Here is a 25,635-nt window from a genome sequence, read left to right as displayed (position 1 = left end):
TCTTTTTTGAGATGGAGTCTCGCTCTATCACCCAGGCTGGAGTGCAGTGGTGTGATCTTGGCTCACTACAACCTCTGCCTCCCAGGCTCAAGCAATTCTCATGCCTCAGCCTCCTGAGTAGCTGGGATTACAGGCATGTACCATCATGTCTGGCTAATTTTTGTAACTTTAGTAGAGACAGGATTTCACTATGTTGGCCAGGCTGGTCTGGAACTCCTGACCTCAGATGATCTGCCCACCTCAGCCTCCCAAAGTGCTGGGATTACAGGCGTGGGCCACTGGTGCCCGGCCTAGGCTCACTTTCAAGTAGTATAGACTTGTAAAATTATTTAAAGGTGAGAGGTCTACAGTGATCCCGTTAATTAGTATTGCTACTATTATTAATAAACTGTTATTAATTATATTTACTTACTTTAAATTAATCCAAGCTAATTAACAGAACACTAAAGAGTTTCTATGTTTTATTCCCAGAGGTGGAGAAAAATAGCAACAAGTCCTTTTCTCCATAAAAACATGAATAGTGCAGGGTGTCAAGTTGAACATAGCACAGCAAACTGTTGCAAGATCTGCTGAGTAGCTCCTATTTAGACCTGAAGAAATGAGACTCAAAATGAGTTCATCAGTTCCATTTTACAGAAAAAGTAGTGCAAAATTTCTCAAAGAAAATCCAGAATAATAATAATTTGTCGGTAGGAAAGACATTTCCACTGGGGGTTAAGAAGGAAGACATTGGACAGTAACAGCCAGCACTTATTGAATGCTTACTGTGAGCCACGTGGCACTTCATCTCAGTTCATTCTCACAACAGTCTAGGGAGGTGATTACTAATGTCTCCATCCACCTCTTTTAGATGAGCACATTGAGACTCAGAGAGGCTAGGAAATGCACCCACACTCACATAGCCCAAGAGAGGCAGCCATGGCATTGGGCCCAGACCGTGTGAACTTCAAAGACTACATGAGCGGCCACTGGGCATCTGCCATGGCTTAAGCCACTTGAATTCAGCCCAGCAGCGGCCCCCTCTCCAGGAGAGACACATGAACTTGCAGCTTCGGGTGGAAGCGGCACTTGAGGTACTGGATGGTGAGAGGGACCGGCTTGAGCCAGAGCCAGGAACAAGGCTCTGAGAATATTCTGGAAATCCACAGGAGGAGCCCATTTTCTTACAGCTGGGAGAATTTCATTCAGCTCCAGGCTGACCATGTTTTCTTAGGAGCCAAGGTGACTTGAACTAATAGTTGGGAATGGTTGAATACTGACCCAAGGTCGGATCACTAGACAGTTCTCATTTCCAATGAGCAAATCCCTTAAACAATTAATTTTTTTCCTTTTGCATAACCCAGACAAAATTGCTACTTAAAAACAAACAAAAAACCTGAAACATGAGAAAGAGGAGGAAGCAGAGGAAATCTTTGATATTAATGGGTTTTCTTTTCTTTTTTTTCTTTTTTGAGACGGAGTTTCACTTTTGTTGCCCAGGCTGGAGTGTAATGGTGCAATCTTGGCTCACCGCAACCTCTGCCTCCCAGGTTCAAGCTATTCTCCCGCCTCAGCCTCCCGTGTAGCTGGGATTACAGGCATGTGCCATCACATCAGTCTAATTTTGTATTTTTAGTAGAGATGGGGTTTCTCCATGTTGTTCAGGCTGGTCTCGAACTCCTGACCTCAGGTGATCCACCTACCTTGGTCTCCCAAAGTTCTGAGGGATTACCGGCGTGAGCCACTGTGCCTGGCCAATATTAATAGGTTTTCAAGCAACAAGAGCACCAGATATTTTATCCCATCAGACACAGAATGTTATTCGACTAACCAAAAAAGGATTTTTTTTCTCTAATTTTCTTGTACCGGAAAATGAATCACGTTTTCTCAGTCCTGAGGCTGCAGTTTTGTGCCTCTAGTAATGTGTAAGAATAGATGTCATGCCAGTGCCCAGGAGCTGCTGTAATTGCAACTTTGGGACCTGCTTCTTCACTAAGCACTTCACCCCAATGGTAAATTCGTAGGGGCCTCCTGCCCTTTGGAGCTCCTGCCATGTCCACTACATCAGTGGAAATTCTGGGATTCAGAGCCCTGTGCAAGCTCAGCAGGGGTCTGCTCTTTCTGTCCTGTTCCTGGTTTTCGGTTGTGCCTGGATTCCAGGGTATGTTACACAGGTTTCTTATCTATTGCCTTCACAGACTTCTCCAGAAAAGGATCTTTTGACCATTAGAGGCACATGAAGATTCCAGTGGCCAGGCACAGATAGCCTGATCTTTCTGGGTTCTCTGCAGGGCATAGATGAAGGACTGGTCATTCCCGAGTTCTCAGTGGTACCAACTGAGGCATGAGACCCTAACAGTTTGCACAAGCTGTTTGAAACTGCGTCTTTGTTTTTATTTACATAAGCACATGAAACCAGTAGTTCTCACACAGCAGCATGCATATGGAGGGCTTGTTAAAACAGACTTCTGGGCCCCAACCCAGAGTTTTTAATCCCGCTGGCCTGAAGTGGTCATGAACATTTGTGTTTCTAACAAGTTCTCAGTGCTGCTTGCCACCGCTGGTCCCGAGAGCACGCCTGGAGAGCTGCCACCTTCGACCACTGACTGTGAGAGTTCACCTGGACCTCAGAATTATGATCTGTCTCTCAGTTTCACAGATAAGGAAACTAAGTCCAGAGAGATTGTTTTGCCAATGATGAACAGCAGGTTAAAGTCAGGATGGAGACTTTAATCCTAGTCAAGTGCCCTTTCCAATATATTTATTTCCCTCTCTTTTTATGCCTCTCAAGTCTAGTTACACTGTTTTTCATGAATGGGCATATTTATTGTCTTCATCTGAACTGCAGACTTCTCAGGAGGACACCCATGATTTAATTTAGCGTAGTTGAAGAGTTAACAGAAAAGGCTTTGAAGACAGACTGATTATGGTGTGAATCCTGGCTTTGCCACTCCTTAGATGGATGACCCTGGGCAAGCTATTCAGCTTTTCCAAGCCTCAGTTCCTTATTGGAAACATGAGAGCAATTGTGGTAGGCAGAATAATGGCCCCCTCCCCAATCATGCCCACATCCTAATCCTAGGAACCTGTGAATATGTTATGTTACATGGCAAGGAGAACTTTAGGCAGCTAACCAGTTGACCTTAAAATAAAGAGATTATCCTGGATGATCTGGGAAGGACCTGATGTAACCATGATGGTCTTTTTAATGTGGAAGAAGGAGGCAGAAGAGTAGATGTCAGAGTGATTCAAAATAAGAAAGATTTGATGGGTCATCCCTGAATTTCAGCTTGGAAGGAGGTTCTGGGCCAAGGAATGCAGGTGACCTCTAGAAGCTGGAGAAGGCAAGGAAATGGTTTCTCCCCTAGAAGCTCCAGAAGGAGTGCAGCCCTGCTAATATTTTGACTTTATAGCCCATTGAGTTTTATTTTGGATTTCTGGCCTCCTGAACCTTAGTAAAGGCATGTTGTTTTAAGCCACTCAGTTTGTGGCCACTTGTTACAGCAGCAAGAGGAAACTCATACAGTCGTCATGTGTACTCACAAAATATATGGTGAGTTAAAAAGGGAGGATGGGTGGAAAACACCCATGGGAGACTGAGAACTCTCCAGAGAGTGAGGACTATGCCCAGCACACCGTGATCACCCTATCAGGAAGCTCACTTTCTGAGCGCTAGCTTTTTTGAACTGATCTTGGTGTCTTTAATGCTTGAAGACCACCTTTCTTTGCTCAGCCTGGCTTGCAAACCTGGTCTGATTTGTGTATCTGATAGAAAAGTTTCCGTAGTTGAACTCTTCTCCTCCACCATCCCCATGCCAAAGTGGCCACATCTTCTGTCTGCACTGCTCACTCTTCAATTCCAAGAAGCTCCGGGGCACCGCCAAGAACAGGAACCCTGCCAAAGCGAATACATCAAGAAACCAAGTCTCCCTGACGCGTCACCGTAGGAACAGAGTTAGTGGATTATGAACATGTGTTTGCTTTATACCGTTGTTTGTTTCCCAGGTGGCAGCTGGCTGCCCCACCTTATTGGGTAGATGCAAGTGGAATTATGAATGGGATTTATGCTTCAGGCATGACGGTGATTATTAACTTCGATGTTCAGGTAATTTTCAGACCACATTGCAGTAACCTGTTCTCTGATTGTTTTCCTCTTTGTTTATTTATTCTGCAGCCAGAACTGTGTAGATGCGTACCCCACTTTCCTTGCTGTGCTCTGGACTGCGGGGCTACTTTGCAGCCAAGGTAACTCAGACTTCCCTTTGTTCGTTCTTCTTCTATAAAGTGCCTCTCAAGGAGGTTCAAAGGGCAGGCTTTTTGTTGAGAGGACTTTGCCTGACCTCTGGCTCCCAGGCGTGAAGCCCTGGAGAGGTGAGAGCCCTCAGGAGGCTGTGTTTCAGGCGTGTTCTGTGCCCGTGCAGAGCAGGTGTGATAATGCATTGCTAATGCTTGCTCCCTGGTGGCTGGTTGAGAGCTGCTGTGCTGACAAGGGTGGTTTAAGGCTAAATGTGACTCAGAATCCTTAAGCAGTGTTAGCTCAGATACAAGGGCATTATAAATGAGAGCGCCTGCAGGATCTATTCTGGGACCGCTGGCTCTTGGCTCTTCTGTTAATAAGCTTTCAGTGTGGTGGCCCTCCTTCAGGCATGTTTCCACCAAGCCGTGGGCTGGATGCCACATCCCTGGCCTTCCCAGGGTTATCAGCAGCCACAGTCTTGACTGGAGCAAGTTGGAAATACAGATCAACCTCCAGAGTTGATTTAACATTGAGTGGAAATCAGTCAGACTTTCGGGGCCACACCTGGCACTGTGCCTGGTGGTGGCTCGGCATGAACTGGCCAGCTTCTGTAGCCTGCAGGGCACAAGTGGAAAGTCCACACTCAGTCCCATGATGAACTATTTGTCTTATTATTGTCTCCCCGCTCTACAAAGTAGATAGAGTAGATCTTATTTCCCTTATTACCTTTCAGGATACTTTGATGCACAGAGATGAAGTAACTTGCTTACAGCTACTCAGCTGTGAATAACACAAGCAGGATCAGTGCCTGCATCTTGTGGCTTAAAATTCTGGATTTTTCACAAATATCCTCTTACTTTGTTCATTTACATAATAAATAAATATCGAAGAGCTACTGTGTGCCAAGCCCTGTGCCTGCATATACAGTGATAAATAAAAGAGATGGTGGTGAGCACAGGCCAGCTGGTAAGACGGACCACAGAAGTCAGTGAATGGAGACATTGCCAGGAGCGAGAAGGGCCATGCGGGCAGAGAATTAAGTTGGGTGATAGAGAGCAGAGGTGAGGCACAGCAGCAGAAACCACTTAAAGGACACCACGTGGCCTCCTTCTGTGCTTAGAAGCCTGTCAGCAAGCTCACCATTTATTTCCTATTTTCTCTCCTGAGTTAAATAGGAAACATGTCTTGCATTTACTTGAAAAATCAAATCAAACTATACCCTTGCTAGGAGCTATGGTTCCTTTTATGTCTTAGATGATACTTGATCTAGATGAATGTGGACTTGCTCTAGCTAGATAAATACAAAGGGAGTTTGAAGGTGTTTCATAGTCCTGGAAAAATGCATTTCCTGTCAAAACAAGCTTTGTCATTGCCAGCAGACAAAAGCATCAGTAAGCCTTGGTTGATAACAATTTCTTAGGACTATGGTAGATTGTAGAATTTTTTTTTTTTTAGCAGATAATTCTAGTCCAGATCCCCCACTTTCTAGAGCAGGAGCTCAAGTCCCAGAGGAACAAGTGGCTTACACAAACCTCAGAATTTTAAGCCTGGATTTGTACCCTCTTGGTATTCCCAGCAGCCCACTTCCCTGAAGGAGGCACCCACCTTCCTTGCAGAGGGGTATGAGTGTGACCATTTTCTACTCATAATCTCTGTTAGCTCATGTTCAGTTGAGTTAAGTTGAAAGAAAAATGGACCAGTAAGTTGGAGCAGAGTCATTCAGGTGGTTCAACATAGGAAAAACTTTATCTAAGGCAAATCATGACTGTGACAGTTTTGTGACTTTTAGAGATAGGATGAAGTTCACAGTTTCTCTTTTGCTTGGATTTTCTTACCTGCCAGATAACAGTAGTATTTTGGAAGGCAGGAGGAGTTGTGGAAAGAAATGGGTTTTGGGGAGTGGCTGATTGGAGGCAAATCCGAAGACGCTCATTGCTGGTGTATGACTCCAGGCTGTTACTCAGCCTTTCCAAGCCTCAGTTTCCTCACTGTAAAACAGGACCGTGGTCTGGCTAGTAGCATTCCTACGGTGAGTGAAATTATATATGTAAAGCTCCTGACACAGTGCTTGGCAGATATCAGACTGAGCCATGTAAAACTGCCAATATCTGGCTATTTATGACCTGCAACAATAGCATTTCATATGATTCTGCCTAACAACTGATGCTCAATAAATGTTATTATTGATAATGCTGGTGGCAGTGATAAAGTTTTGAAATCAGAAACACCTGGTTTCAAATTCCACCCCTTTACTGGCCTTACTTTCAATCATCTGACAAATATTATTTTGAAAACCCCTATGTGCCAAGCACTGTGGCAGGCTCAGAGATGACTAGGAAAAAGACAAATGTCCTCATGGGTCTTTTGACCCGAGCCTAAATTTCCTCATCTGTCAAATGGTGACAGTAACACACTCCTTACCATCCAGCTGGGGAGGGTGGGAGACCCAAGTTCCCAAAACGCCAGGAGCACTGGGGCAGGTGAAGTGGAAAAGTTTTTAAACTGCTTTTATATCTGTGACTCCAGATAACACTAGTTCCAGCAGAGTTAACGCCCAACTCCAAGCCTTCAGGACTTCATAAAGTTATTGGGGCACTGCTCCTCGCAGTTTCCCAAAAGGGTAGAATGCAGGGAAATCTCCTTCCCTAGAGCTCTTTTCTAAACAGTAGCTGTTGGTTCAGGAAAGGTTAAACATTGTCTTGCAGAGAGTCTCAGGGCTGAAGAGTGTGCTTTTAAGAGAACCAGCTTCAGAGCTGGGTTCCGGGTTTAAGTCCTACCCTCTGCCCCTCTTTATCAGCTGACAGCCTTATGCAAGCCTGGTTGACTGCCTGAACCCACGTTTCCACATCTGGAAATAGAAATGTGGGTACTAGTTATGTTGAAAGGGTTCACGTTAGCTCATGGATATACAAATACCTTGTAAACTAGGGGTGTCCAATCTTTTGGCTTCCCTGAGCCACATTGGAAGAAGAGTTGTCTTGGGCCATACATAAAATATACTTACAGTAACAACAGCTGATGAGCTAAAGAAAAAAGTCACAAAAAATATCTCATAATATTTTGGTGGTGGAGGTGGTGGGTTTTTTGTTTTGGTTTGTTTTCTTTTCTTTTTTTTTGAGATGGAGTCTCGCCGTGTCCCCCAGGTTTGAGTGCAGGGGCGAGATCTCGGCTCACTGAAACCTCCATCTCCTGGGTTCAAGAGATTCTCCTGCCTCAGCCTCCTGAGTAGCTGGGACTACAGGCTCCCACGCCCACGCCCGCCTAATTTTTGTATTTTTAGTAGAGACGGGGTTTCACCATGTTGGTCAGGCTGGTCTCTAACTCCTGACCTCGTGATCCGCACGCCTCGGCCTCCCAAAGTGCTGGGATTACAGGCGTGAGCCATCACGCCCTGCTAAAGTCTCATCATGTTTTTAAGAAAGTTTAGGAATTTGTGTTGGGCTGCATTCAAAGCCGCCCTGGGCCACGTGTGACCCGAGAGCCGCAGATTGGACAAATTTGCTGTAAACAATGCCATGATACCGGCATCAGGTAATGTCAATATTAGGAAGGTTCTCAGGTTTCCTCTAGCTTTTAGACTCTTTTTCTGAAGTGCGTGAGTCCTCTGCTAGATTTTGTGACCACTGTTGATTCCCTAACGACTATGCTAAAATTGTGCTAACAGCATGTTTTGGTGGCTGCGAAACTGACACAGGTGTTTTCATTTCTCCACTTAGCTCCCGCTGCCTTTGCTGGACTGATGTACTTGTTTGTGAGGCAAAAGTACTTTGTTGGTTACCTAGGAGAGAGAACGCAGAGGTAGGTAACAGGGCCTACTAAAGAACTGTGGAGTGATTCCTGATTTTCCAGCAGGAAGAGTGATAATTCGAAACAATATTTGACTAGATTCACGGCTCTGTAGCATTCCCTTGGGTGGGAGCGAGAAGGCTGACGAGGACCCCTGATCCTTCTCTCCCTAAACTTTGAAGGCTCTGAAAATACAGCTGGGGGACTTTTCCAGTTCTCTTATTAAGCAATTCTTCTGCACGGTGTTGACTTTTCAAAGCGTGCTTCAGTGCTGTTCGCTGCACATGCCTTGCAACCCCACACCCTGCACTCCCACCCTGCAGAGTCTGGTGCTGGAATGATGTTTTATGTCTGGGCTCCCAGGCCTCCTGGGAGTGAAATGTCTCATTGTTTGTCTAGAGAAATGAGAACTAAAGCTTGCGATAAGTTGTCCTGAGGAGCAGATCTTCTAGGGACGAGCAGAAAGAATGTTGGGAAAATAAGATGCAGAAAGATGCAGGCACGATATGATGGCCAGATATGGTGGCTCACACCTGTAATCCCAGCACTTTGAGAGGCTGGGGTGGGTGGATCACCTGAAGTCAGGAGTTCAAGACCAGCCTGGCCAACATGGTGAAACCCATCTCTACTAAAAAATATACAAATAATTAACCAGGCATGGTGGCGTGTCCTGTAATCCCAGCTACTCAGGAGGCTGAGGAGGAGAATCACTTGAACTCAGGAGGCAGAGGTTGCAGTGAGCCGAGATTGCACCATTGTACTCCAGCATGGACAACATGAGCAAAACTCCCATTTCAAAAGAAAAAAAAAAAGAAAAAGATGCAGGATGCAGACATGAGACCGTGAAACTGACGAGAGTCACCGTTACATTGTTTATAGATGTTGCCAGACAGAAAGCCCCGAAGTAGCACAGTACCTTCCTGACACCTGGATTGGGAAATCTACATTTTAGTAAAATAAATGCTGACACAGAAGAAATGCTGGAGTTAGGGTATGCCATCAGTTCCTTAGAGATTGTAATTCCTAATGCACTAGTAGGGGTCCGGGTGCCAGGAATGCGTTCTGCGAGGCTGCTGCCCCAGGTGCTGACCCCCGCCTTCCACACCGTTTTCCTTCCTTCTCTATGTTCACAGCTGCTCTGTCTTTTACAATAACACCCTTCTGTAGTGGCTAATGGGCTCTATGATTAGATAGCATCCTTTAGCAGTGACAAAGGCAGTGACATCCTGGGGAGGTCAGCAGGTGAAAGCGCTATATCTGGAAAACCTGAGCGCCTGTGAAGCTCAAGGACTTGACGGGGGTTAGACCGCGAGCCGGGCTACAGCTGGGAAAAGAGTGACTGTTCTTCCGGCAGATCCTTCCCTGTGCCATCCCTTTCTTCATTCCTTTCCAGTGGCATTCTTATTTATCCTCTAAATCCACAATTCCATTATCTCTCCTATTCTTATCAACACTGCCCTAAATGATATTCTTTATTCTCTTTTGCCCTGGAAAACCTCTAACATGCCTTTCCCCTGGTGATTACCTTTTGTTAAGAATGAGGGTGAAATGTCTAGCAATGAAATAAGAGAGAGTCTTCTCTTCTGCCTGGATCCCTGTGCAGCCCTATCTTACCCCCCCCCCCGCCCCGCCCCACAAAGTCCCAGGGATGTGGCTCAGTCACCGCTCCTCTCTTCATCTGTTACCACTTGCTTTAGATCCTACAGCTGCTTTAAATCCGAGACAATCTGCAGAGCATGACAAAATGTGTCCAGCTACCCACATATCCTTTTAACTTTAAAGGTTTTACTGATTCCTATCAGGAAACCAACAGGGGTGGCAAAAATAAACATTAAGGCTGGGCACGGTGGCTCACACCTGTAATCCCAGCACTTTGGGAGGCCGAGGCTGGCAGATCACCTGAGGTCAGGAGTTCGAGACCAGCCTGGCCAACATGGAGAAACTCCATATCTACTAAAAACACAAAAATTTGCCAGGCATGGTGGTGCATCCCTGTAATCCCAGCTACTCAGGAGGCTGAGGCAGAAGAATAGCTTGAACTCAGGAGGCGGAGGCTGCAGTGAGCTGAGATGGTGCCACTCCACTATAGCCTGGAGGACAAGAGGAAGACTCTGTCTCAAAAAAAAGGAAGATTGATTTAGAAGAAATCTTTAGAATAGTAGACTTCTTTGGACCTCATTGAAATATAAATGGCCTGACTTATGTCTCTCCCTGGTCTCCCTCTTTAGATGATAAGAAGAAGATCCTCCCAGCCCTGTAATCCACCGTCTGCATGGATTCTAGATCCCCTTCTCCTCCCCTGTCGCTGTGATAGGCATTATTGATGAATCATGGTGCTCTTTCTTGCAGAGACCAAACCTGGCCTCAGAATCCTTCTTAATACAAGCACTGCTTAACACAACCGCTCTGAGCGGTTGTCATCAGTAGAAATAATAGATGCTGTAAGAATTGTCTAAGCCTAATCTAGACCAGAATATGCCCTAACATAGATGCAAGCCAGAGGGGCTCTATGGTTGGATGCAAGAAGATTTTCAATCCTGCTTCCAGAAGCTACTTGCTGAGATCCTCTTCGTTGGGCCCACCTCCTCCCCAGGTCCTCTTCCTGTTCCTGGGCTATTTCACACTTGGACTCTGCAGACCTAATGCCCTTGGAACTGGCTTAGTTCTCGACCTCATCAACCAAGGAGACATTGCTTGATGAGATCCTTCCCCTGGAATTTCTCTCTTGGACCCCAGATGGTCCCTTGCCCCTTTCCAGAGGTTGCTTCAGCCCTGTCTGCTTCCGAAGTTCAGTGTCATCCTTGGTCCAGTGGGTAGGGAAGACATTCCATAATATACGCCCCAGTTTGAGCTTCTTCCTTCAGGCTTCAGGCTGTCCTGCGAGGATTTTGCAGCTCCCTTTTTGTGCCCTGTAGAAGTGTCTGGCTCTTATTTTCAGCCCTTCATCCTACTCTCTGACCCCTTCCCCTATCCTGTTTAGTTCACCTGTAGCAGTTACTACCCAGCAGTTAAGGATGAATCTTGGTTTCTTTTCTTTTTTCTTTTTCTTTCTTTTCTTTTTTCTCTTCTCTTTTCCCCTTCCCTTCCTTCCCCTCCCTCTCTTCCCCTCCCTCTCTTCCCCTCCGTTCCCCTCCACTCCCTTCCCCTTCCTGCGCCTTACCTTACCTTACCTTACTGAGTCTTGCTCTGTTGCCCAGGCTGGAGTGCGGTGGCCTGATCTTGGCTCACTGCAACCTCCACCTCTTCCCAGGATCAAGTGATTATTGTACCTCAGCATCCTGAGTAGCTGAGACTACAGGCACACACCACCATGCCCAGCTAATTTTTTGTATTTTTAGTAGAGATGGAGTTTTGCCCTGTTGGCCAGGCTGGTCTTGAACTCCTGAACTCAAACAATCTGCCAGCCTCGGCCTCTGAAAGTGCTGGGATTATGGATACGAGCCACCCACAACACCCAGCCTGAATCTTGGTTTCTTCCCTGTTCATTTAAGCTATTACCTGGGCCCAAACTCAAGGGTACTGGGCACCAACTGGTAACTGACTCTTGGCCTTTTATCACCTACCTTCCCCAGCGGACTCTAGGTTGCTCCCTCTTTCTGTCCCTCAGAGTCCTGGCCCCTGTTGGGGCTCCCACTGATCCTCTGGACAATTTGAAGCTCTCAGCTCAATGGTGAGTGGGCAGTGACTGAGGCCACTCAGCTTACCACACTCCTCCTTCTCCTTAGTTGCTCACTCACTCCTCATTCACTCAACACTCATTCAGTAGATATTTGCTACCTGCTCTGTGCCAGGTACCAGGCCAGTTGCTGAAAGAATAACAGTGAACACGACAGAGGCTTTGGCCCCAGGAGACCCAGGAGCACACTGCAAGACCGACAAGACTCAACTTGCCGAAATAATCATAGGCCTAGTTCTCAACAAGCAAGAAGACCGATTCCTCCTTGTCATTTCTTCTCCTTGCATCTGTGTTTTAGAGTCTGTGGGTTCCTCCAAGTGTAGACTGTGGTGTTACTTTGCCAGAGTTTGAGGAGAAACACTCTCCTTTTGGAAGGCCGGGAAGCACAGATGGATTATCAAGGCTGCTGTTTCTAAAAGCGAGCCCCACCAGACAACAGTATTAGAATCATCTGCGGTGCTTATTAAAGATACAGATTCCTGGGCCCCATCCCAGACTTATGAATCAGAATCTCTGCCAGAGGAGGCCTGAGAATTTGCATTTTCAGATGATTCTGTATTCTCAGGTAACACATTCTTCAGGTGTTTCTTACTCACACTGGAGTTTGAGAATCGCTGAAGGCTGTTCACATCTCTTTGAGAAATGATTCATTCATTTGATAAATATTTGCAGAGGTCCTGATTTACTGGAGATTTGTGGGTATGCAGAGGAGAAATATCTTGCCCTCACAAAGCTTACAATTTTTATTTCCTTTAGAAGTCACCAGGTTTAAAGTGACACTTCCCTAAATTCTGAAAAGAACAGAATTTTAAAACCAGAAGGGACCGTAATGTTTTCTGTTCCTATCTGGAGTTTTGTGCACATTAAGAACCTGGGGTGGGAAGTGGGGGAGGGGTGGTGACTGGCTGGGGCCACAGAGAGCTGAGTGGGGGCTGGGACTCAGGGCACTGGGTGCACGGGTGCCCCCATCTCCCACACTATGGCACTTTATCCTAGAAGTGGTCAGCACCTTTGAGATGGGAATTGTTTGGCAGGATGATTTTGTGTTTTCACGTAAGTTTTATATTGCCTGTGGAGGGCACAGTTGTTTTAAAACTAATAACCAAAGCCTGGTCTCCGAAGTCTGAAGGCGTCCTTAGGAAGTCACTGCAGTGCAAAGCGCAGGACCCCAGCCTCACACAGGCAGGTCTGAACTCCTACGTTGCTTCTTGCTGGCTGGGGGACCTGGGGCAAATCGTGCACTTCTTCACTCTGCTTGCCTAGGTGGAAGATAGGTTCACAATACACCCCCACAGAATGACTGGGAGAATGAAAGGAAGTCATGGGTATACAGTACCCAGACCCAATGGATGCTTAATCATTTAATTCTGACCTTCTCACTCATTTAGAATTATGTATCAATTTTTAGAAACAATGAAAGATGAGTGAGTTGGTTGGTATATAAAAAAAAATAGAAACCACGAAAGAGTTGTCTTGCTTGTTCAAGGGCTAATACCCCGGTGCACCCTGTCCAGGCCCTAAGCTCTTCCTTCCCTGCTTACAGCATTTCAGGCTCTCCGTAGCTTTGCCTGAGCCATCTCCAAACTTGAGAGACTTAAAGATGCAGCTAATGGCGTGCCCAGCCTGGGGCCACATTCTCCGTGAGCCCTGCAGGCGAGGGAGTGGGAGGCTGAGCTCTTATTCTCCACACCCTGTGCACGGCCTGGGAAGAGTTAAAGCACCCTAGTTCTATTCTGCGGGGGGCCACATGCCCCGAGACCTTGGAAAAATCCTACCTGAATTTAACAGCACCACTATTTCATCAGGAGGCGCTGCCATTTCATTTTTCACTTCGGTTTTATCTTGAGCGTAAAACAGCTTCACAAATCACTTTTTCTTGTTTCTGTAATGAGCATATGGTGGCCTCATCCGTGTGATAAATCTGAGCCACTGCGATATTTGACTTTTCACAATTTAATTTATCTGAACCCTCTATTCTCTGGCTTAAAAAATATCCCTTACTTGGACTTCTTTATTTTATTTTCACTTCCCTTACCAGCACTAGCAGGGGACTCTGTACTCATCTGCCGGGGCTGCCATAACAAAGTACTGCAGCCTGGGGGGCTCAAACTACAGAATTTATTATCTCACAGTCCCAGAGGCTGGAAGTTCAAGATCAAGGTATGGGCAGGGTTGGTTTCTCCTTCAGCCTCTCTCCTTGGTTTGTAGAGGGCTAGCTTCTCCCTGTGTCTTCACATCATCGTCCCACTGAGCGTATCAGTGTCCAAATGTCCTCTTCTTATAAGACCCAGTCATACTGGATGAGGGTCCACCCGTATGACTTCATTTTACCTTAATTATCTCTTTACACGCCCTGTCTCCAAATATAGCCTTTCTGAGGAACTGGGGGTTAGAAGTCAACATACGAATTTTGGAAGGAACTCAGTTCAGCCCACAACAGCCTCTTTTGGGATGTTTATTTCCCCCATCAGCCCGACAGCTAACTTCACACTGCTGAGTGCCATTTCCTGCCATAATCAGAGAGAGTAGCATTTGGCATCCACAGGTTTAATATTAGAAATCTTATCAATCTGAAAGCCAACCCATATGCTCATAATGTAATTAGTAATTTTTCTTTTTCTTTTTCTTTTTTTTTTTTTTTTTGAACCTAATTTTTCTTTTTCCCCCCCTCTTTTTTTTTTGAGACCGAATCTTGCTCTGTCACCCAGGCTATAGTGCAGTGGTGCGATCTCGGCTCACTGCAACCTCTGCCTCCCAGGTTCAAGCGATTCTCCTGCCTCGGCCTCCTGAGTAGCTGGGATTACAGGCACCTGCCACCATACCTGGCTAATTTTTGTATTTTTAGTAGAGATGGGGTTTCACCATTTTGGCCAGGCTGCTTTCGAATTCCTGACCTCAGGTGATCCGTCCGCCTCAGCTTCCCAAAATGCTGGGATTACAGGCGAGAGCTATTGCACCTGGCCAACTTAGCATAATTTTTCTACAGCAGGAGTCTGAAAGTCACTCAGCCATTACGTTCCTTGCTACTCAAAGTATGGTCCATGGACCGGCAGCATCAGTGCCCACTGGAAGCTTCTCAGAAATGGAAAATCTCAGGTCCCTCTGGAACCTAATTGTTCAGAATCTGCATTTTAACAAGCTCCCTGTGGGACACACTCACATCTGAAAAGCGCTGCCAGATGACACCACCCCTATTCCTTGGCCAGCTTCATTCTCTTCCTGCTTTCCTGTTCACAGTCATGTTGATGAGATAAGACATTCTAACTAGCTCCTTAGGCTGGCTCACCTCGTCTCGAGGTCCTGATTGCCTAAAGGCTCCTTTCCGGGATCCTTACTAACAACTCTACTGAGTCATTTGGACTTTCCCAACCTGTTAGCACCACTCAGATGGGCCAGCCACTGCGGCCGTCAGAGGAGGGCTCTGCAGAGGGAGGGCAGAAGCAGGGTGGCCTCTGCATTCCATTAGGAGGTCACATCACTAAGGGATGCCTCCCGACCCCACCCATGATCTGCCGAAGCAGTTTGGGATTTAGTGCCTTGGCGGGAAGGATAGAGTGTTAAAACATGTCTTGGTCAGGCAGGGTGGCTTACACCTGTAATCCCAACGCTTTGGGAGGCTGAGGCGTAAGAATTACTTGAGCCTGGAAGGTGGAGGTTGCAGTGAGCCGAGATTGCACCACTGCACTCCAGCTTGGGCTATAGAGTGAGACTCTGTCTTAAAAACAAACAACAACAAAAACGTCTCTCCCTCCACTCAAAAATGCAAGGGCCTGTCTCCTATTGCTGGGCGCCCAGCTCTCATGAATGTGAATGTGAATTATTCCAGGCAGCCTCAGGAGAATAGAATGAACCCTCAGATGCTGCACCTTTCAGATTTATCGGTTTTATCGGCTCCTTTAAACTTCACTTCTAACACAATCCTGCATGACACACGTGTCTATCCTTAGGCACAGCTGCAGAGAGGGTCCGAATGGTCCTCACGTTCATTGAGAATGCCCGATGATCAACAGAACCTGCCACCTTCAGGCCATCAAGGAGCTCTGGAGTTAAGGAAATCATGAGAGCACAGAGAGGCGGGTACAGCAGAGCCTCATGCGGATGGGTTTTGAGGTCTAGGCTCTCCCCGCTTGGGTTTGAAATAAGTTCAAGGACTAACAATAGCTGAGACATGTCCATCCTTCATATAAAGTAAATGGGCAAATTGAGCATTTGTTGAGTGCAAGGAGCTATAATTTAAACCCCATGTATCTAAAAGGGGTAACATTTTGGTGTGTGTGAAATTGGTGTCATTTGTGCTGCATCTACAGTTTTCTTTTTCTTTCTCTTCCAGCACCCCTGGCTACATATTTGGGAAACGCATCATATTCTTCCTGTTCCTCATGTCCCTCGCTGGCATATTCAACTATTACCTCATCTTCTTTTTCGGAAGTGACTTTGAAAACTACATAAAGACGATCACCACCACCATCTCCCCTCTACTTCTCATTCCCTAACTCTCTGCTGAATACGGGGCTGGTGCTCTCATCTAATCAATACCTACAAGTCGTCATAACTCAACTCTTGAAACGATTCTGCTCCTCTTTAGATGGCTGTAAATCTTTTGGCCATCTGGGCTTCACAGCTTCAGTTAACCTTGCTTTTCCGAGAACAAAATGATTTCACGTCATCTCCGCCCCTTGAACATGGCCGTGGCCCCAGATTTGCTACTCCCATCCATTCTGTTTCTTTCTTCACTCACCCCGTTCTCTGAAGATGTTTTGTGACCAGATTTATGTTTTCTTAAAATAAAATGCAGAGACATGTTTTAAGCTGATGGTTGAGAGTTTTTAATTTTTTAATGGCTTTTGGGGGATGTACCTTATACCCACAAACAACTAATTTGTTTTCCTCAAACTATACGATAATATTAAAAATACACATCCTGGCCAGGTGTGGTGGCTCACACCTGTAATCCCAGCACTTTGGGAGGCTGAGGCGGGTAGATCACTTGAGGTCAGGAATTCAAGACCAGCCTGGCCAACATGGTGAAACCTTGTCTGTACTAAAAATACAAAAATTAGCCAGGTGTGGCAGTGGGTGCCTGTAATCCCAGCTACTTGGGAGGCCGAGGCAGGAGAACTGCTTGAACCTGAGAGGTGGAGGTTGCAGTGAGCCAAGATCATGCCACTGCACTCCAGCCTGGGCAACAGAGTGAGACTCCATCTCAAATTTTAAAAATGCACATCTGGCTTCTGGAAAAATTCCTTGAGGATCTTTGATGACATTAACCCCTCTTCACTCACCCATGTGGATTAGGTTGGCATCTTCCTATGCTAGCTTCGTGCCCAGCACTTCCGTGTTATACAGTTCCAAGTGTTCTGTAATTCCCTGTGGGAGCCAAACATAATGCCAGGCCCATCATAGGTGCTCCCAAATGTGGGTGAACCAATGAATAAGTGAATGAATGAGTTTATGAATCGCTGGCTGGCTGTATTTAATGACGTATGTGTGTTGAGCCATTTCCCATAGTGTGGACAGATTTGTCCCACAATACAGGCCTCTTCCTAAAGGCCCTACCTCCTCTTTTTTTTTTTTTTTTTTTTTTTTTTTTTTTTTTTCTTTTTTTTTTTTTTTTTTTTTTTTTTTTTGAGACAGAGTCTTGCTCTGTCACCCAGACTGGAGTGCAGTGGTGCGATCTCGGCTCACTGTAACCTCCGCCTCCCGGGTTCAAGCGATTCTCCTGCCTCAGCCTCCCGAGTAGCTGGGACTAAAGGCACGTGCCGCCACGCCCAGCTAATTTTTTGTACTTTTAGTAGAGACGGAGTTTCACTGGGTTAGACAGGATGGTCTTGATCTCTTGACATCGTGACATGCCTGCCTCAGCCTCCCAAAGTGCTGGGATTACAGGCGTGAGTCACTGTGCCCAGCTCATGGCCCAACTTCTTAATACCATAACACAGGGGATTCAACTTCAACATGTGAATTTTGGGAGACTGCAAACACTCAGAACATAGCACCGTCTCAGTAAATGTCCCACCGGTCACTCAGTTCATAGACATGGTGATCCAGCTACTGTCATGCCAGGTGCCACTTGGCAGAAAGAGCACAACTTAGAAGATGACAAGGTGTCATCAAGATTCTAGAACCCCCGAGAGAGAAGCCAACTCTTGTATGGGAGCCATTCATCAGGATTGAACTCTCAATCGAGGTGGACAGCAATAGATGGGGCCCCGTTATTCCCCAGGTGAGTATCACGGCGGTCACAATGCTAGGAAACACGTGAAGCCTCCCCCAGCTCTCCCCAGGTTGCCTGCCTAGGCAGCAGAGATGATGGAACGCAGAGCCTGGCGTGGTCTGAGGTCTGAATCCATGTGCCTCATGTTGATGCTCAGGCAAGAGGGTCTCAATTCAAGGGAGAGGGCCTGAATGGGCTTTGCTTCTCAGGCCTGTCTGATGGTCCAGGCTGAAGCCCCTCCTGGCTTGCACTGCAAAACCTCATCCAGCAGGAGCTCCTTGGTATCCAGCAGGAACTCCTTGACTGCTTCCGAAGAGTTTGCTTCTGCTCTGAGCTCTCTCTAGAGAGCAGGGCTCTATTATCCAAGCTGGGCTTTTCTTTTCTTCTTGGTGACAAGGAAGGCATGGCATGTTGCAGGATGGAAGTGGCCCCCAGGCCTCCTCATGCCTGGGCTTGGTTTGGAGCAGGGTCAGGTGATCAATAATCCTGATTTGCCTGGCACTGAGAGACTTCCTGGGATATGGGTCTTTCAGTTTTTTTAAATTATTTTTATTGATGCACATATTTGTAGGTATTTACGGGGTGCATGTGATATTTTGTTACACGTGTGGATTGCATAATGACGAAGTCATAGTATTCAGGGTCTTCATCACCTTGATCAGTTAACATTTCTAGGTGTTGGGAACATTTCAAGGTCTCAGTTCCAGCTGTTTTGAAATAGACAGTCTATTGTTGTTAGCGATAGTCACCCGACCCTGCGGTCAGACATTGGAACTTATTTGTACCATGTATTTGTACCCATTCTCCAAACTCTCTCTGGCCTTTCAGTTTTGCAACAGGGATGATTCTGGAAAAACCAAGATAAATCAGCCACCCCACGTGTGAGCTAGGTTATAATATGCCCAGGGGATACTGGGGACCATTCAGCTTCCAGAGGTCCTGATACCTAAGCTGACCATGGGGCTTCCAGAGGGTGGGGAGAGGAAATGATGCAATGGCCCATCAGAGGCACTGCTTGGTGAGGCCTCGGGCCACGTGTCTGAGAGATTAAGGGGAGGGGAGAGCAGCCTTCATAATTACAAAGAGGAGTCTCAGGTGCACAGCTCTTGATGAGGGGCACCTCCTCTAATTGAAGGCAGTATTGTGCAATGCTCAAATTCCCTGTCTTCAGAGTCCCTGCTGTATCCCACCCTCCATTCTGTGACTTCCGCCTAAGCCTCATTTTTGCATGTGTTACATTGGGATAATGATAGTGCCAGACTCATGGGGTTGTTGTAAGAAATAATTAGGTAAAACAATTGAAAATGTTGAGCACAAAGTAAGTGCTCAATAAAAGCTATTATTTTATTATACTAGTTTTCAATTCTTGCAGAGCAAATTTTTGCAAATGTAGGGACTCAAAACAATATAAATTTATTATCCGACAGTTTTTCTGGGTCAGAGGTCTTACCAGGCTGTAGTCAGGGGCAACCAAAGCTGTGCTCTCAGCTGAGACTAAGGAGTCTTTCCCAAGCTCACTGGTGTTGGCAGAATTCAGTTCTCTGCAGTTGGAAGACTAAAGCCTGTAGTCTTCAGTTCCTAGAAGCCTTTTCTCTGGCACCGGTTTCTCTACAACATGGCCAATTATGTATTTTAGGCCAATAGGAGAGCATGATTAGCATGTGTGTGTGTGTTTTTTAAGTGACCCTTAGACCCTTTTTTAAAGGCTTATCTGATTAGACTAGGCCCAAGTGGGCTTAAAGTCAATTTTAATTACATCTGCAAAGTCCCTTCATGTTTACCGTATAACATAACTTAGTGAAATGAGTGAAATCACATTCTGGTTCTACCTGCACTCCAAGGGAGGGGATTCTGCAGGAGTGTGGGTCGGGGGGGTTATTTTGGGATTCTGTCTACCTCACTGATCTCCCAGTATCTGCGGAGTCAATGAATGTGATGTGATGCTGAATGGATGTGATGCTGGGATTCCCGGGCAGCAGCAGGGTAGACCGTGGGTGTGTGAGTGAATTCATACTTGCGACCACCTGGGAAGAAAGGAGGCTGTGGTTTCCTCCACCTCGTGGCAGGCAGAGAAATTTCTTAACCGTTTTCTTTTTCTTTGTTTTTTTTTTGTTTGTTTGTTTTTGAGACAGGGTCTTGCTCTGTTACTCAGGCTGGAGTGTAGTGGCTTGAGCTCGGCTCACTGGTTCACTGCAGCCTCTGCCTCCCAGGTTCAAGCAATTCTTGTGCCTCAACTACTCAAGTAGCTGGGATTACAGACACACACCACCATGCCCAGCTAAGTTTTGTATTTTTAGGAGAGACGGGGTTTCACCGTGTTGACCAGGCTGGTCTTGAACTCCTGACCTCAAGTGATCCATCCACCTCAGCCTCCCAAAGTGCTGGGATTACAGGTGTGAGCCACTGTTAACCATTTTTCTATCCTGTGTGGGAAAGAGCACAGTGAAAGAACAGATGAAACTGAGACATGTAAGAGAACTCCTCCCTCCTTTCCATTTAAACTAAAATAGGATTATTCATACTGAGAATCTCCCTGGTTGCAAAGAGATAATCTGTACAACTGGGTTTTTACATTTATCCCCTACCCTGTACCTTCCTCCTCTGTCTTCCTCATAGTCAGCTCAGGCTGCTGTAACAAACCACAACTGGGTGGCTTTTAAACAACCAAACTTTACTTCTCACAGTTCTAGAGGCTGGGAATCCAAGATCAAGTTTCTGGCAGATTCAGTGTCTGATGAGGGCCTGCTTTCCAGTTTATAGATGGTGCCTTATTACTGCTGCCTTACGTGGTGGAAGGAGAAGATGAGGAGCTCCCTGGACTTTTTTTTTTTTTTTTTTTTAATAAGGGCACTATCTTCGTCCATTTTGTGTTGCTAAAAGGAATATCTGAGGTTGAACAATTTATTTTATTTAAAAAAGTGGCCAGGCGCGGAGGCTCATGTCTGCAACCCTAATACTTTAGGAGGCCAAAACAGCAGGAATGCTTGAGGCCAGGAGTTCAAGACCAGCCTAGGCAAGATAGTGAGACCCCCATCTCTGCTAAAATTTTTAAAAATTAGGTGTGTACTGTGAAGTGTGCTTGTAGTCCCAGCTACTTGGGAGGCTGAGGTGGGAGAATCACTTGAGCCCAGGAGTTCAAGACTGCAGTGAGCTATGATTGAGCCACTGAACCCCAACCTGGGTAACAGAGCAAGATCTTGTCTCTATTACAAAAAAAATTTTTTATGTGGCTCATTATTCTGGGTGGCTGGAAATTTCAAGATTGGGCATCTGCATCTGGTGACAGCCTCAGGTCACTTCTAGGCATGGTGGAAGACGAAGGGGAGCTGGTACATGCAGAGGTCACACGGTGAGGGCGGAAGCAAGAGAGAGAGGAGAGGTGCCGGGCTCTTTTCATCAAACAGCTCTGGGGAAACTAATAGAGTGAGAACTCACTCACCCCGGAGGGAGGACATCAATCTATCCATAAGCGGCCAGCCTCCAAGACCCAAACACCTCCAAGGAGACCCCGCCTCCAACACTGCCACACTAGGCATTAACTTTCAACATGAGATTTAGAGGAGGCAAACTTACAAACTATTGCAGGCACTAATACCACTCATGAGGGCTCCACCTTCATGACCTAATCGCTTCTCAAAGGCCTTATCGCTTAATCCCATCACACTGGGGATTCGATTTCAACTTCAATTTTGGGAGGACACCAACATTCACGCGATAGCACCATTTAACTCTCCCCACTGGTGGTCTCTCAAGCCCCAAACAAAGAAACCCTCCTCCATTCCCTTCCTCCCCCCGACCCACAGTCATCGCCAAGCTCCATCAGCTCCACCTTTAGCGGCCAACCCACCTCTGCCACATCTCGCCATCTCTGCTGCTGTCCCTGTCACCTGGGCCCACTGTTCTCTCTCCTGGACAGTCTCCTTAGCCACCTCTGTCAGATTTTTTATTTTTTACTTTTTTTTTTGAGACAGGGTTCTGCTCTGTTGCCCAGGCGGGAGTGCAGTGGCATGATCACAGCTCACTGCAGCCTCGACCACCTGGGCTCAAGTCATCTTCCCATCTCAGCCTCCCCAGTAGCTGGGATTACAGGCATGCACCATCATACCTGGCTAATTCTTTTATTTATTGTACTTTAGGTTCTGAGATACAGGTGCAGATCATGCAGGATTGTTGCATAGGTACACACACGGCAATGTGGTTTGCTGCCTCCATCCCCTGGTCACCTATATCTGGCATTTCTCCCCATGTTATTCCTCCCAGACTTCCCCACCCCCCTGCTTTCCCTCCCTTGCCCCCCGCAACAGACCCCAGTGTGTGATGCTCCCCTCCTTGTGTCCATGTGTTCTCATTGTTCAACACCCATCTATGAGTGAGAACATGTGGTGTTTGATTTTCTGTTCTTGTGTCAGTTTGCTAAGAATGATGGTTTCCAGGTTCATCCATGTCCCTACAAAGTACACAAACTCATCATTTTTTATGGCTGCATAGTACCCCACGGTGTATATGTTCCACATTTTCCCTGTCCAGTCTATTGTTGATGGGCATTTGGGTTGGTTCCAGGTCTTTGCTATTGTAAACAGTGCAGCTATGAACATACATGTGCATGTGTCTTTATAACAGAATGATTTATAATCCTTTGGGTATATACCCAGTAATGGGATTGCTGGGTCAAATGGAATTTCTATTTCTAGGTCCTTGAGGAATTGCCACACTGTCTTCCGCAATGGTTGAACTAGTTTACACTTCCATCAACAGTGTAAAAGTGTTCCTATTTCTCCACATCCTCTCCAGCATCTGTTGTCTCCAGATTTTTAATGATCGCCATTCTAACTGACAAGAGGTAATATCTCAATGTGGTTTTGATTTGCATTTCTCTAATGACCAGTGACGAGCATTTTTTCATATGTTTGTTGGCCTCATATATGTCTTCTTTTGAAAAGTGTCTGTTCATATTCTTTGCCCACTTTTGGATGGGTTTGTTTTTTTCTTGTAAATCTGTTTTAGTTCTCTGTAGATTCTGGATATCAGCCCTTTGTCAGTAGATTGCAAAAATTTTTTCCCATTCTGTTGGTTGCTGGTTCACTCAAATGATTGTTTCTTTTGCTGTGCAGAAGCTCTGGAGTTTAATTTGATCCCATTTGTCTATTTTGGCTTTTGTTGCCAATGCTTTTGGTATTTTAGTCATGAAGTTCTTGCCTTTGCCTATGTCCTGAATGGTTTTGCCTAGGTTTTCTTCTAGGGTTTTTATGGTGTTAGGTCTTATGTTTAAGTCTTTAATCCATCTGGAGTTAATTTTAGAGTAAGGTGTCAGGAAGGGGTCCAGTTTCTGCTTTCTGCACATGGCTAGCCAGTTTTCCCAACACCACTTATTAAACAGGGAATCCTTTCCCCATTGCTTGTTTTTGTCAGGTTTGTCAAAGATCAGATGGTTGTAGATGTGTGGCATTGCCTCCAAGGCCTCTGTTCTGTTCCGTTGGTCTATATCTCTGTTTTGGTACCAGTACCATGCTGTTTTGATTACTGTAGCCTTGCAGTATAGTTTGACATCAGGTAGCGTGATGCCTCCAGCTTTATTCTTTTTGCCTAGGATTGTCTTGGCTATGTGGGCTCTCTTTATTTATTTATTTATTTTTAGTACAGATGAAGCTTCACTATGTTTCCCAGGCTGCACTTGAACTCCTGGACTCAAGTGATCCTCTGGTCTTGGCCTCCCAAAGTGCTGGGATTACAGGCATGAGCCACCATGCCCAGCCAATCAGATGTTAATGCTACATGTACTTGCTTAAAATCCTCCAGGGAATTCTCACTCCTCTTGGAATAAGCCCCCCACACCTTGGCATGGCTGTACAGGCACTGTGCCATCAGATCTGTCCCTGCCCCTCTCTCCCAACTCCTCTTTTTGCTTGCTTGTTCACTCAGTTCCAGCACACTGCCCTGGGAGCTGCTCCCACCACTGGGCTTCCTAATGCACTGGTCTCTCTTATGCAGTGGGGGCCTCTTCCTCCTTTTACTCAGTGTCTACCAGCACCCACCTCCTCCAGAGCCCTCCCTGACCACCACGCCTATACCCAGGCCCTCCCTCTTCCACGTTCCCTCTTATCCATGGGTTCCCTCTTACCCATCTCCTACCCATGTGTCACTTCTTTATATTTGCCACCACCTGAAATTGGATCATTTATTTACCACTTTACTTGTTCCCTCTGCCTCACCCATTAGAATGTAAGCTTCCAAAGGGCAGGGGCTTTGCCTATATTGTTAGGCTGCGCACACAATGACCACTCAAAAAATATCTGATGAGTCTATGAAAGAACCGACCGGGTTATGTAATCGTGCCTACTTACCTACATGACCGCGTGGTGGGCCTTGTGGTGGGTGTGTGATGATGACTATAGGTCTACAAGCAAATTTGGGACAGGGAGTCTAAGAAATGTTCTTAAATTTTAGTAAGCAAAGTATCCTTTACAAAACCTGTCTTAAAACATGCCAGTTCCTTAGTGCTATCCCCAGAGGTACAATTTGGTAGGTCAAGGATAGGGCCTGGAAATTCACATTCGTATTAAGATTTTCTTGATCCAGAATTTGTAGACCACCTTTTCAGAAGATTTTGCTGTATAGCTGTATCATCCATGCAGTAGTTCCCGGCCATCATGGCTCCGGAGTCCTTGAAGTGCAGCTCCTCTGAACGGAGACCTGCTGTCAATGTAAAATGCACTCTGGATTTTGAAGGGTTAATACAAAGAAAAAGGAATGCAAAATATCTCATTAATAATGTTTTACACTGATTACATATTGAAATGGTAATCTTGTTTGTGGATATAGTGTGTTAAATCAAATACATGGTGAGACTTAATTTCAGATCTTTCTCTGTACTTTTCATGTGGCTACTGGAAAAATTTAAATAACATATGCAGCTCACATGATACTCCTATTGAACAGAGCTGATCTATAAGTTCCATGGAAGCTGGCCAGTCTTCGCAGCTGAAATAAAGGCTGGATCTCATTCTAAGCATTCATCTTTAGCCATGATTTCTTGCAGAAGAGATTGAAAAATGTGGCAACCAAAGTTACCACAAGCATCAAACCAGTCCTGCCTAAATCTGGAAAATAGTTATCTGAGGCTTATTACCATATGATCATGACAGCGTTTCACCACGTATTTCTGGTCACAGATGTGGCACATTATTAAAATATCACTTTTACAGTCACCCTAGAGGCTAGGGTTATCTGAATATGGAGAAAGAAACAGCTTGTGGAGCTGTTGTATAAATGAAATTACTAGAAAGTAATGCACTCAATTGCATATTGGCTTGGGGGGGTATTCTTATTAAAATGTTTAGAGAGGAGTTTCCGTTCATTTCTGCAGAATTGCTTTTCAAATTAAAAATTTGGCTTGACACACTAATAGACCACAGTCCCAAGAGAAGTTTATCCTTTTTCTTCTTATCCTTGCTAAGCACTTAGATGCTGCGCTGACAGGTAGGACATATTTTCTGTATGAAGCTTATGCATTAAAATTGACTGCAGTCCTGCAAGTCCGCACACTCTCACTTGGCCTAAAAGAAATCAGGACAGGCTTTAAGAAAATCAGACGGGCCGGGCGCGGTGGCTCACACCTGTAATCCCAGCACTTTGGGAGGCCGAGGCCAGTGGATCATGAGGTCAAGAGATCGAGACCATCCTGGTCAACACGGTGAAACCCCGTCTCTACTAAAAATACAAAAATTAGCTGGGCATGGTGGCGCG

The 25,635-nt window shown here is 45.9% G+C and overlaps 1 protein-coding gene across 1 annotated transcript in view; it reads left to right on the top strand.

The window, feature by feature from the left end:
- Positions 1–16,491, top strand: part of LOC108296031 (arachidonate 5-lipoxygenase activating protein) — a 29,258-nt gene extending 12,767 nt beyond the window's left edge. Inside the window, exons 3-5 of the mRNA XM_017518399.1 lie at positions 4,154–4,224; positions 7,933–8,014; positions 16,009–16,491. Of these exons, the coding sequence (XP_017373888.1) occupies positions 4,154–4,224; positions 7,933–8,014; positions 16,009–16,171 (316 nt within the window). The 3' untranslated portion in view covers positions 16,172–16,491. The remainder of the gene's footprint in view (positions 1–4,153; positions 4,225–7,932; positions 8,015–16,008) is intronic.
- Positions 16,492–25,635: the final 9,144 nt, after the last annotated feature.

Source organism: Cebus imitator, unplaced genomic scaffold, assembly GCF_001604975.1.
Source record: "Cebus imitator isolate Cc_AM_T3 unplaced genomic scaffold, Cebus_imitator-1.0 Scaffold678, whole genome shotgun sequence".
Classification (NCBI taxonomy): Eukaryota; Metazoa; Chordata; class Mammalia; order Primates; family Cebidae; genus Cebus; species Cebus imitator.
This window is presented reverse-complemented; position numbering and strand designations above follow the sequence as displayed.